Source organism: Callithrix jacchus, chromosome 14 (genome assembly GCF_049354715.1).
Source record: "Callithrix jacchus isolate 240 chromosome 14, calJac240_pri, whole genome shotgun sequence".
Classification (NCBI taxonomy): domain Eukaryota; kingdom Metazoa; phylum Chordata; class Mammalia; order Primates; family Cebidae; genus Callithrix; species Callithrix jacchus.
Window position 1 is genome coordinate 59865768 of NC_133515.1, and position 13166 is coordinate 59878933.

Genomic DNA, 13166 nt, shown 5'->3' on the forward strand with positions numbered 1-13166 from the left:
AGTTACTCTGACCATTATTTCATTTAGCTTCCATAAATATTTTCTTACCTAAGAGAATAGTTTCCTGCTTTAAGCAAAAGGCCTACAATAGGTGGTAGAATTACAGGATGGGGTAGAGTATTGATATAAATATATAAATACAAATGTATATTTTTCAGAATGTGGTTTAGGAACAGGGAATAATGTTTCTGTTACTCCTGATGGTGCCATGAAAAGGTTATGTAATAAAATATTTTAAAATAAAAATTAAAAAATAGTTAATACAAAATCTTCCCAGTCAGGAAAGTGGCAAAAGAAAAAATAAAATAACACAAAATCCAGAGCGGTCTTGCATTCTCTGTTACTACACTGCCTGAGGGACAAATGACATACCCTGTGTGGCACACATGGGCCTCTAGCTTCTCTGGGCTGAGTGCTCATCCTTGTTAGGAGGGCTGGATCAGCCACTCCCATCTCACAAGTCCCAGGTGTGCAGTCAGGAGACTAAATCCCCCTCCCTCTTATTCTCCCCAGAGTAATGGTCGCAAACCAGGATATGAGAGACAAAGACATCACAGCACTTATCCGTGGAGACTACAAAGAACACTTTCCTGGGAATCCTGATCATGAACATCTTAAGAACCTCCTATAACAACAGAGCCACTGACCTCATCTCCCCCAACCTGTCTTGGTTAAATGCACAAGGCCAATTCCTTTCCAAGTCATAAAAGGCATTTACACAAAAAGCCTAAAATGACTGCTTTGGGAAGTTGATACAGGAGCCTCATATAGAGTGGATGAGTACCACACACTCAGCTCTCTTGTTCTAATCACTTGATGTGTAAGACTTAGGAGGTGTTATCATTTTGTTCTTCCTGGGAACCCCCACATTTTATAGGTCCATGCATTCTTGTCTAATACTCCTTTTAAAACTAATAATTACTTTCCTAAACTGCATGACTTTTTCAACCCAAGGGTAAGTGCTGCTACTAACTGTATCCATGCAAGTCAATCTATACTTCTGATAATTTTTATTTTTTTGAGACAGGGTCTCACTCTATCACCCAGGCTGGAGGGCAGCTGTGTGATCATAACCCACTGCAGCTTCAAACTCCTGGACTCAAACCATCCTCCCCAACTCAGCCTCTTGAGTAGCTGGGAACTACAAACATGTCCTACCACACCCAGCTGGTTTTTGTATTTTTTGAAGAGATGAGGTTTTGCCATGTTGCCAAGACTGGTCTTTGGTCCCTGGCCTCAAGCAATACTCCCTCCTTGGCATGCTGAAGTGCTGAGATTACAAGTGTAACCACTATAGGTTGACTGCCCAGCCTAGGCAACCTGTAGTTTTGACTCATGACACCAACACTCTTTCAGTAGAGCCTTGGCCAAAAGGAGATACTTAACCCACAAGAGCAATTTCTTAATATAACAGTTCACCCATCCTAATCATGATAGGCCTACTGGGTCTGTTTTAAAAATGCTTCTCAATGATTTGCCTTACCAGCAATTCATGATGAATGCTGCCACATTTTCTTTCAGTGTGGGTTAGCAAGGGACCCTTGCTGAGAAGAACTGAGAGCCAGGTCTCACTTTCATGAACAGCACTCACCTTTCAGGATGGCTGTCAGCCACCAGGGCCCGGCTGGTCTTGGAGAGCTGATGCACAGTCTCTGCATAGTCCTCCACAGCTTGTTCTAAGATCTGGTGCTTCTTCAACATGGAGACAGCGCTCTGCTCATCCTGCAAAGACAGGAGAATGTCACAACCATAGCCATCCCCTCTGGCCCTACACCACCTCAAGGAGTGACAGACTAGCTGCTTAGTAGGGTAGGAGGAAGGATCAGTAGAACGAAAAACTCCAGAGGTGCAGTATGGACAGTGGAACACAGAAGTGTTCCAAGAGCTCCCACATGGACTGGACCACAGAAGCCCTGTGCAGAAGATAAATATGAGGAGGATGCAGAATGAGTAAGACCACTCTCAGAGAAAAGCTCAGGCAGACCAAATGTGCCTGGCTCGCTGGAGTTCCTCATGGTCCATCAGGTATGCAAATGGCAGCATTCCTGGAACCTTGAAATACTTTCAAATTGTCTCTAAGCCAACTTGAATTTTATAAAGTTTAGGGAACCTATAAATAGATAGGAAGGACTCTGGCATATTTCAAATATGACAGGACGAACCTGGTCTTAATGGCACACTAGGATTCAGATAAGAAAATGCCGCATCAAGGGGAAACCAGCAGCTGATATTTCAGACACCTTCATGCACCTGGTGTCCCCTTAACACTTAAAAGGCTGCAAGGAAAGTTTCTACAGAGACAGCTGCCGACAGAAAGCAAGCTCGGGGTCTGAATCTGAGGCGCTCCTGGGGCAGGACTGCTTCCCGTTTCCTCTCACCTTGGCCTTTTCCTCTGACATCATGTACAGCTCCTGCTCACTCATCCAGGCTTCGGCCTCGGCAGCATCAAAGTAGTACTGCTGGGCCCTGTGTGCCTCCTCCAGCCGCCGGTGGCGTTTCTCCGTCTCCTCAATGAGGAGACCCCACAGCTGCTTCAGATCGGCAAGCCTCTGTCTGATGGCCTCAGCGTTGAGGCTGCTGCTGTCTGTGACGATGTTTTGGCTCCTCTCAAAGATGTCGTCAATGCGAGGCTGGTGCCCCTGGATTTCTTTCTGGAGGGTCTGGAGGGAGCAGAAAACACACACAAAGGCTTGCTAAACTGCAACCGGCTGGTGCTTATGTCAAGCTGTTAGGGCCAAAAAGAAATCGCAAGGCTTCAAAGCTCTCTGCCATTCTCGGTCTCATAATTTAGAGCAATTATTTATCAGACAGAGCTAGCCCAAGCAGAAAGGCTTACCTGGTTTTTCTTTATTAACAGCTGCACAGTCTGGAGGTTGTGGCCATGATCCGTGGAAGTTGCCAAAGGCATCCTCTCTCCAACCCACAACTGGGAAGAATTGTAAATAAGTCAGATCCACTCAGAGGAACAAATACATGACACAAACAAGAGCAATGAGGGGCAGTGAGGGGCAGCGAGGGCGAGCTTCAGAGAGGGCCCAGCCCCTTTGGGAGGGCTTTCTGGGGAAGCAGGCCCTTGTTCTCCAATACAGGGCTAGGGCGACTCTTTCCAACTTACCTCATCCTCCAGGTCAAACTCACTCTCAGTCCTCACTACTTTTAAAAAGCCTGTTCTAGGGTCATTAACATTCTAGAGTATCTCTAGATAATGTGAGAGGAACAATGGAGTTGTATGTAGAGTGAAAAAGGAAAGAAACTTTAGACCATACAAAGCGTGGACTTTGACACCTCAGCTTGCCAACATGGCCCAAGGTGAAGTTGATCAAGAAGTGAGAACATGGGCTTCAGGGCAGGCAAGGGGGCTTGTGGGAAAGCCACGTGTGCAGTGGGGGTCAACTCACGATCTCGTCCTCCACATCCCTGTTGAACTGGTGGATCTCTTTGGAAGCCAGCAGGTTATGCTTCCTCTCGTTCAAGGGTTCCAGCAACTCCATGAACTTGGTCTGCACAGTGAGGCGCTTGCTGTCCACCTCGTCGGTGCTCTTCCCTTCCTGACTCAGGGCCTGGGCTTGGCTTTGGAGCTCTTCGATCTCCTTCTTCCGCACTTCCATCTGATTCTCCAGCATCTGAGGGCAGAGAACAGCCTCAGTGCTCAGCAGAGACTATCTTTTGCAGTGACTGGCTCTAAGCAGAACTGCTGGGCCTGGGACTTGGCCACACTGCAAAGACAGCCACATGGGCCACCGGAAGATTTTGCCACTGATTTGCTTTTTCAATATCAATGGAACTGTTTTCCAGAAAAATTTGAGGTAAATTCATTTGCCCTTAAAGTCCTCTACTGTGATGTAAAATAAATGGCTACTTTTATTATCTATAAAGTGCCTTGAACAACTCAGATAACTGTCACAAATCAAGACGTTAAACAGCAAAGTATGTGAAAATTTCTTTCCAAGTAAAATGCAGAATTGTATGAGATAATTATTTATTCAACTGTTAAATGGTGATAATACCCATGAACTAAGAAAACTATCAATTCCATGCACAGACAGCCGACACCCAGTACTACCAATATTGTGTCTTTCTAGTCTGGAACCATGTCTTTCTATTCTGGAAATGTCCTATGATGCTCTTAGAGCAAGTACTTTTCTGGGTTAAAAATGCCTTCCCATGGAGGGTGGACTCCTGAGAATGCAGTGGGTGAGTAAAAACTTTAAGGACTGTGGCTGTAAAATAGAAACACACCCAAGTCCATGATGGCTTGTCCACTTGCCTGTTGCTTTTTCAGCAGGATATTGACGCTGGTCAGGTCTTTGCCGTAGTCATCAGATTGAATCTGACTCTCCAGGCCGTGCAGCCATTTGTCTAGATCTGCACAGCTCTGGGTGAAAAGTTCAGCCTTGTTTGCATCAAAGAGCCGCTGAGCCTTGGTCTGGGTAGTGGATTCAAGGACTTCCCACATTTTATGTAAACCAGTGAGTTTCTCCTTCACCACAGCTTCTGTCTCAGGCTTTTCTGAAATGAGCTGCATTCCTTCCTGGAAAACACAAACCAGCATGGTTGTAAATAAATAGTTTGCTGCACAAAAAATGTCACTGTGAAAAACAAACTTAGGACATTTGATCTGTGATATACCCATTAATTCAACACACATAGTCTTTCCACATGAAGTTACTGCTCAATAAAATCAACAATGGCATGGGCTGGGTACATTACATGGGTTTCATGCGAATGAAGCAATAAGTGCTACATGCTAAAATAGTTTCAACTGGGGCAATGGAATGTTGAATGCTAATAACCTGACTTCATCCCCTCCACTCCATGACCAAAGATGATATAAAAAATATTATCATTATTATTTTGAGACAGGGTCCGATTCTGTCACCCAGGCTGAAGTACAGTGGTACAATCTCAGCTCACTGCAACCTCTACCTCCTGGGCTTGTGCCTCAGCCTCCTTGGCTCGTGCCTGAGCTTCCCCAATAGCTGGGATTAAAGGTGCACACCACCAGGCCTGGTTAATTTTTATATTTTTCATAGAGGTGGGGTTTCACCACATTGGCCAGGCTGGACTCAAACTCCTGGCCTCAAGTGATCCACCAACCTTGGCCTCCCAAAGTGCTGGGATTAGAGGCGTGAGCCACTGTGCCCTGTCAAAACATTATTTTAATCATGAAGAATCTGAAACAATATAAAAGTCTAAAAGGAGAGAAGGGAGGGACAGTGAACTCCACATTCATCTTCAGTTATGCTGCACAGAATCTCTCTGTGCCAGAATAACACATTATAGTAATTCTAGTGCCTAGTATACAGTAGTGTCACAGGAAAAATAGAGAAATTTTAAAAAAATGTATATATTTAAAATTATGTTCAACTGTATCTGATAAATCTGTCACAGAGCAACACAAGTAATAGGATCATGACAGTGGAATCCCTGCATAAGAGCTCACAATCCGTCAGCAGCAGCAGATGAGAAGCACAACAGAAACTAAATGCCTAGTATTTGTTCTAAAATAAACCAAGTGTTTTGTACCATCTGGTTTGGTTTAAGCTTTTTTACCTTTTGAAGGGTTGAAGTCAGGAACCTGTAAGTGTGAAGGGAGCTACTACTGGCTGTGTAACTTACATAAATGCACAGGAAAGACTCAGAGGTGCTGGAAAATGTGCTAAATAAAAAGGAGTTCATTACTACTCTGTTTGTTTTCTCACCATGGCCACATCAAATACTTTAACTCACCTTCTGGATTTTGTCAAGCCATTCTTTGTTGGATGCAAGTTCTGCCATAAATGCTTGATGTTTCAACCATTTACTGTGCAGATTTCTGGCTTCATCGTAAGACATGTCCTGGGCTGTAAGCATCTTCTCATTGATCCAGAGCGATAGCTAGGGAAAGATCAGACGGATTCAGAGATTTGTGACCCTAGACATCAGCCTTTCTTCTGCCTGGTAAGGGTTATGTTTATGTCATATAATGCATACTATACATGTTTCCATGGCAAGAGACAACCAAATATTTAACTTCACAACTCTGACCTGTCATGAGAGGTGTCCATTAGACGGAGCTTGTACCTGAGCTCTGCTCCAAATTATATCTAACATTCATTCCAGAAGTACAAATGCTCTATGAGCTAGCTTTCAAACTATTTGGCACTCACAACTGGCTTGCCCCACAAAGGCTTGTGTTTAAAATTCTGCCCTAACCAGTCCAAGACATGACCCTTTTCCTCTTCCAAAATACCTGTGTCAGCTACACTATGTTAATCATGACTGACTTTTACTCCATTTGGCAATCCTTCTTACTCTTTTAGTTCTTTTTATTTAAAACAAAAAACAACAACAACAAAACCCTACTCATATATTACTTTCCCCTTTTTGCGGGTGCATCTATAAGAAGGCCAAAAGGCATAAACAACTTGCTCTCTGTAGGGCTAGGGTGACAATGATGCCCTTTCAATGTTTCTTTCAAGTTTGAGGCACCTTCACCTCTTTCTTCCACAGCCTCTAGTTCTCTAAAGAATCTCTCATTCATACCGAGACCACTTCACAAGACTTGATTTTGAGATCCAACATGTATGCTTGGATCTGAACTGTGTGGAGAGTCACACAAAGGCTGCTGGCCACTGACAGACCTGAAAGGGAGCTCGCTTAATGGGGTCAGCCAAACGCCAGGCCCAGACCCACTTTTGCTGGCTTCCTTCCTGAATTGGCCCTTGCTCATTACTGCCTGCCTGTAAGGGCCATGCCAGAGTCCTGATTCCCACCCCATTTGCTATGCTAACCTAGGAAGAGCTTTTTGTTTGCCTAGGCTAAAGATACATAAAAGAACGCAGAGCTAGCCTGGAATCAGAATCAACCACTACAGGAACTACACCCCTTCTCCTGAGTGACCGTAAGAAGCCCACTTTTACAACAGTTACTGTCACAACAAATTTGCACCTTAAATCCTTCATAGTTCTCTCAACAAAGATCTAGAAGCGGCACATAAAACCAGTGGAAGTCCTTAAAGAATTAACATCTCCAAGGCCTTCCACTCTGGCTCTGGGCTGCTGCCTGAAGAGGCTTCCCCATAGATGTTTTTCCGAAATGATGCCAAGGAGAGTGATGTGGGTCACAGGAGCCCCCTGGCTCTGAAAGTGGGTGAACTCTAGGGTACCATCCTTACCTTTCTCGAGCTATTCACCATGCAGGGAATGGGGTGGGGGTCGGGGGGGGAGGGTGTTAAAAGCAAAAGGTAGTGAGATTTTTGTCACTCGTTGAGGAAAAAAATAGCAAATCTCATAAAGCCCTCTGTCATCAAAGATCATGAATCTATTACACAATAAAGACACTGCCACTTCACTTCCTACTTTGAAAGAATTATCTGTGTTCCAGTTAGAATTATCTAGGTTCCAGTTATCTAAGCAGCTAAAATCTGAAAGACTATGGCCAATCTTAGGAGAAAAAAAGTTAAAGGGAAACTGAATGACAAAATTTTTCCCTGTATTCTGCACATACACATAAAATAGAAGGCATTTACTGATTCAAAGTGCCAAGGACATTCACATATTTTCACTATTCATAACCACCTACCCAAGAGGGATTTTAAAAAGAGAGAGACAGTGCTACATAAAAATCAGAGGCTTATCAACAAATCTGCTCTTTGCTGAACACATCATCCTACAGATAAAGCAACATGCAATACAGCACAATGAAATGGATCTATGGAACTTGCTAGTTCATCAGCATTCTGGAGCCAGAGCTACAGTTATTATTTGTGGGCATTTACAAAGCTCATTTAAAAATTTGCTCATTCTATGCAGAAAAGAACACTGTGTAGATTGGAAGAAGATAAAGAAAAAAATGCTTTGATCATTGAATTAAGCTAACAGCAAAGGACTAATTCACATCCCTGTACCAGACACATGTAGATATACTGTCTTCCTGGAAAAATAAAAATCAGTTCCAGAAAACAGGTGGTGTAGTGTGAGAAAAGACAATAAAAAAGCAATACTTTTAAAATAATTCATTCATTTTTCATAACATCATATTAAAATAATACTACAGGCTTGGCACAGTGGCTCACACCTGTAATCCCAGCACTTTGGGAGGCAGAAGTGTGGGTGGATCACTTGAGGCCAGGAGTTCGAGACCAGCCTAGCCAAAAGGGTGAAACCTCATCTCTACTAAAAATACAAAAACTAGCTGGGTGTGGTGGCACACACCTGGGATCCCAGCTTGGAAGACTGAGGTAGGAGACTCACTTGAATCCAGGAGGTGGAGGCTGTAGTGAGCCAAGATCCCACCACTGCACTGCAGTCTGGGCAACAGAGCAAGACTGCCTCAAAACAACAACAACAAACACTACAAAGATGATGATGCTCTCTGTCTTCCCACTACAACTGAGAATAGGAGGGTCTCTGCTCATTTCAGCATACTGTATGTACCAACATACTGTATTGCTGGTACAATAGTTGTCCTCATCTAGGTGGTGGGGTGGCAACAGGGGCAAATCTCACAATCCACACCTTCTCTAGCCAAGGCACCCAATAAGAAAGGAAGCCAAAAAAAGAAACAAACCCCCGGATTCTCCACACCTTGAACAATGCCAATATCCTGTAAGAATATTAAATTTGACCTCTGAGTGCTCTGTAAATTCTACTGGAATGACAGGTAGATTATCAAATGTAGGGCTGGTCCACACACAAATGCCACTCTCAAAAGATTCTGGCTTTAAAGGGGTGTATTTTAATAAGGCTGAATGATGGAAAAGTTTATAGCCAACAACTTATCACCCTTTTGATTACAGTACTATACCAGGGGTTTTAGAGCCCCCAAGCTTGACCTAAATTCTACCAACCATGCAGAGACTATGCATACTGGTGTGGGACAGCCAACACCTCCCACAGACACTATGGCTGTGCTGTACTAACTTCTAATGTGGCTCACGGAGAGGCAGGCAGAACAAGGGAAGATAGGATAACCAGGATGACTTGGCACAGAAGTTACATGGAGACTTGCTAATCATATTCTGGACATAAAAAGCCCCGCCCAAAATTTCCCATATACTTTGAGGAGAAGTCACAGAAGACAGAGCACCTGGGCATGCCTCACAGTTACTGGAACTCGGCCAAGGTATGTGTGGAGCAGTGAACTTCTCATAAGCAGGGATGCTAATTTAGAGCAAGTGGAAACAAAGATCTAAAGACCTAGTAAGACTGACCACCTGTGATTCTATTGGGAAGAACTATAACTTTATCTACTTATTTTTTCCATACATGTCTCCTTATGTAATTTACATATGTCAGCGGAAAATAAGAGACTGAAAATTTCAAATACAAATGGGTTTCTCTCAAGGTTTCCCCCGGCCACTCATCTGCTTGCTCCCTGGCCTTGTTTTTCCTTAGATTTAACCTGAGCTTTACCATGGTTAGGTGAATGAATTTAATCTTATTAACTTGCCCTTTAAAAGCAGGAATGTGGGATCCTATTGATCCCCTCATCCCCAGGAATATGGGCTGAGGTTAAAGAGAGTCATCAATGGTTCCTCAAGGGAACTGTCAAGGTGCAACAGGGACTACCAATCTGTGGAAGGCACAGCCCTGGCTGCAAACACTTCTTTATCCCTTTTACTACCTCCAGTGAAAAATGGCAATTGGTATTCACTGCAGCACACTAGGCGACTCCACATAGCTAACTTTAGATCCTATTACTGTCTTCTATGCCCTGTCTTGGGACATGAATGCTTCTGTAAGTGAGTATCCTATTTAAATGGGTTACTAATGCTTGCGTGTCACTTAGAAGAGGGACTCTTGTCTTCAGCCTGTCTGGCTCCGGGCAAATCCCCCAGAGACCTAGATTTGTCAATGTGGTGCTTAAAGCTGACAGACCCTAAGCTTCATAGTTTAGGGGCTTTCCTTCTTAAGGTTTTGCTGCAAGAGCATATTGCAAAATGCACAGTAAGACAGCAGTTTAACGGATGCAAAGGATTGCTTCTGTCATAGGTGATCTAACACAGCTGTCATTGAAGCTATATTTCTTTTAATGTACAGTCACATGTTTGCATGCAGGGTGTCCACGATGACTCGTATTCTTAGCATATGGCCTGATTCTACCCCCACACTCTTAGCCCCTTCAAGGTTCCTGCAGCTTTGTGTGGATATTCCTCAGCCCATTTTTACCTCTGAGGATTTTTATTTTAATAAACCAGAGAGGGCTGAGTCTCACTGTTGTTCTCCAGTAGACAGAGAAATATGGTGTGCTCGTGAAATCAGCTAGATGCTTTTCTCCAACTAGCTTGCAGAGAAACTACTTTTTTCTGGCCAACTTTAGTTTTCAAAGTTTGTGCATGTATCAGAAGAGCATGAAATAGTACAATGATCATCAGATTAATACCACATGTTAAAACCTGGTGCTTAGAATCAACATTACTAATGTGCATGTCAGATACACATGGTAAGAGCCTGAAAGATGGAGAGATGAAGGTCTTAAGCAAATAAGAAACTAATTTGTATTTTTAAAATCTCTGCTTCTTACTTGGTAGCCAGTTTCAGGTTCCCTTTAGTTCTTTCCTTCCATGTTATTGAAATGTACATTGCTTTACAGAGTGAAAACATGACACTAAATGCTTTTACATTGCACAATATTCTAGGACATCATATCCAAAAAAGAACTTCCTTTGATGATGGAAATGTTCTACATCTGTGTTGTCCAACATGGTAGCCACTAGTCACAGCTAGCTACTGAGAACTTAAGATACAGCTAGAGTGATGGAAGAACTATGCTCTTAGTTTTATTTAATTACAGTTAATTTAAAATGAAATAGCCAACCCAACCATAAAGACATTGTGGTTGGTATCTAGTATAATGAACAGTGCAGTACTATACTATTAATATAATATTCTAGATTATAATAACCTAATTAAGCTGTAGCTTGTAGGCTGGAGATCTGATGAAGTGCCACATATCCCTGCCTGCAAGTCAAATGGTTGCTATGGATTTCTGGTTTCATTAATTTTATAATTCCAAAGGCTATTGGGCTAAATGCTGGTTGGCAACTGTTATTACTGAAACCCAGGAACGGAGGGATTAAAGAGCAACATACCTCTTGACAATCTTGCAGGAATTTCTGTAGATCCCTGTTGTCCTTCAACCTCATCAAAAGTTCACTGGCTGTCTCACGATTCTTCCTATGTCTATTAAGATGGTAACAAAAATAATTTTTAAAAAAGAAAGTAGAGAATCTTGAAATACAGAATACAAATCAATTTCTTTCCTGAGTTTCTATCTGTGCAAAAAAGAGTTTGCTTGCAGTTCTCAATAATGTGAAGGAGACAAGATAAAGAAGATATTTTAGCATCCTCCAAAGGAGTAAGCCACAGAGACCCAAACACCTGCCCAAGCTACACAACAGGCCAAACATAGTGTCAAACTGATCTATACAAATTTAGTGCTTCCTAATCTGGTGCTTGGAAAAAAATATGAGCACACGCTATATACAAGTCCTTATTTTAGGAACCGGGGGAGAATTTGAAACATTTTCAAGAAGCTCATAACTGGGTGACACATACAATGCTGAGAAAATATATAATCATACAAATGGGTTTAAACAAATGTTTCCTGATAAACAGCTTCTCATCTTGAAAAAAACTCTCCAAATAATAACAACAAAAAGGAATGAAAATTTTTAGACCTATAAGACTATATACTAACTGAATCCCATTATCTAATCAATGGTAAGGGTAATTAAAGCTCAAAGAAGTTAAAACACAAAACCTTAAATAAATAACTTGTAAGAATTGGAAAGAGCTGCTGAATTTGGTAAATGCTCAGGTAAAGGTGCTCACTCCCCACCTGCTGTGAAGATGCCAGCACTCTTTGGCAAACTTTCTTCACGCACCCAGTGGCTTAGAGACTGGAAACTGAGGAAAACCAGCGTGAACGCCTAGCAAAGGACTGCCTTCCAGTGGCTCTACTGCAACAGGGAGAGCTTTATTTCCAATAGGGGAGGACCCACTGAGGTTCCAGACATGTATGCCACACATACACGAGCTTTACATTCCTGAGTCACCTAAGCAAGAAAGCCAGTCTATATACAGGGTATTAAGATGGATAAAGGCAGAGTGCAACTGAGGAGAGCTCAGTTTTCACTCTAATTCTTAAAGCAATTTCTCACTGCATGTGCCTGCACAAGGTCTCTCCTTCATCCGCTAACCCCAGAGGCAGGGATGCGGAAGAACACATAGCCTTGGATTCCCCACCACGCTGAGTAAGAGCAGCTTGGTGAACACGTGCTGCTGACTGGTCTGAAGAAACTTCCCCAGGAGAAAGAAAGACCTTAGAGATGCATGTGCCACATGGGTCCTCAGTGGCTGCTGACAATGCAATGTCACAACCATCGTCTGCCTGGGGAACCAAAGGAAAAAGCCTTCTGCCTCTAGAGTTCCTGCAGATACCAGTGGCTACAGAACAGTAGAAATTATACATATTTACATGTTGTTATAACATTATATATAATTATATTATGTAAATTACAGTATTATATAAAATTATTATATTATTAAGGCATGTTAGACACGAATAATGCCTTTTTAATTTTTTTAAGTTGAAACGAGTTCCACAGCATCAGGAAAAGGGATCTTAATATTTTTATACCATGTAGGCAAAATGCAAACATAGAAAAATAATTATTCTATAATGCTAAATGAAAAGAGTTTATACATATTAAACAATATAAAACTCCAAGGCACGGGTTAGAAAGCAAACATTTAAATGGCGTATGTTAGAGATGGGATTAAGGGCAGTAGTTCTCCTTGAAAACATTACACATTTCCTGCTTTTGTAACAACAAAAAATAACAAAGGCCATAGACATTTTATGTCACTGCCATCTATCATGACAAACCAAAATTAAATTTTAAAAAACAAAAGACTTGTTATTGAATTTGGGCTATAAAGAATTTGTCATCTGAGAATGTGGATGGGTTAGGAACATCAAAAGGAAGTTCCCTTCCCTCAAATTCTAGTTCTATTTCTAGGGGAGTTCAAGGACGCAAATCTTTAGAAGGGAGGTAATATGAGTTGGAGTTAGGGACAAACGCAGAGTCCTGTCCCTAGTCAAAGGCCTGGGAAAAAGGATTCCGTTCCTTTTGGCGTGGCATCTAATGTAAGTCCTACAGTAGCAGGGAAGAATCCCAG

The 13166-nt window shown here is 42.3% G+C and overlaps 1 protein-coding gene across 21 annotated transcripts in view; it reads right to left on the minus strand.

Annotated features, from left to right (window-relative positions):
• Window positions 1-13166, minus strand: part of SPTBN1 (spectrin beta, non-erythrocytic 1) — a 216361-nt gene that overhangs the window by 21723 nt on the left and 181472 nt on the right. For all 21 annotated transcript variants that reach the window (XM_002757747.6, XM_078349340.1, XM_035272578.3 and 18 more), the window contains 7 exons: window positions 11075-11165; window positions 5731-5877; window positions 4268-4531; window positions 3399-3623; window positions 2837-2926; window positions 2379-2660; window positions 1592-1722 (listed from right to left, as the gene is read on the minus strand). In XM_002757747.6, coding sequence (XP_002757793.1) covers window positions 1592-1722; window positions 2379-2660; window positions 2837-2926; window positions 3399-3623; window positions 4268-4531; window positions 5731-5877; window positions 11075-11165 — 1230 coding nt within the window. The remainder of the gene's footprint in view (window positions 1-1591; window positions 1723-2378; window positions 2661-2836; window positions 2927-3398; window positions 3624-4267; window positions 4532-5730; window positions 5878-11074; window positions 11166-13166) is intronic.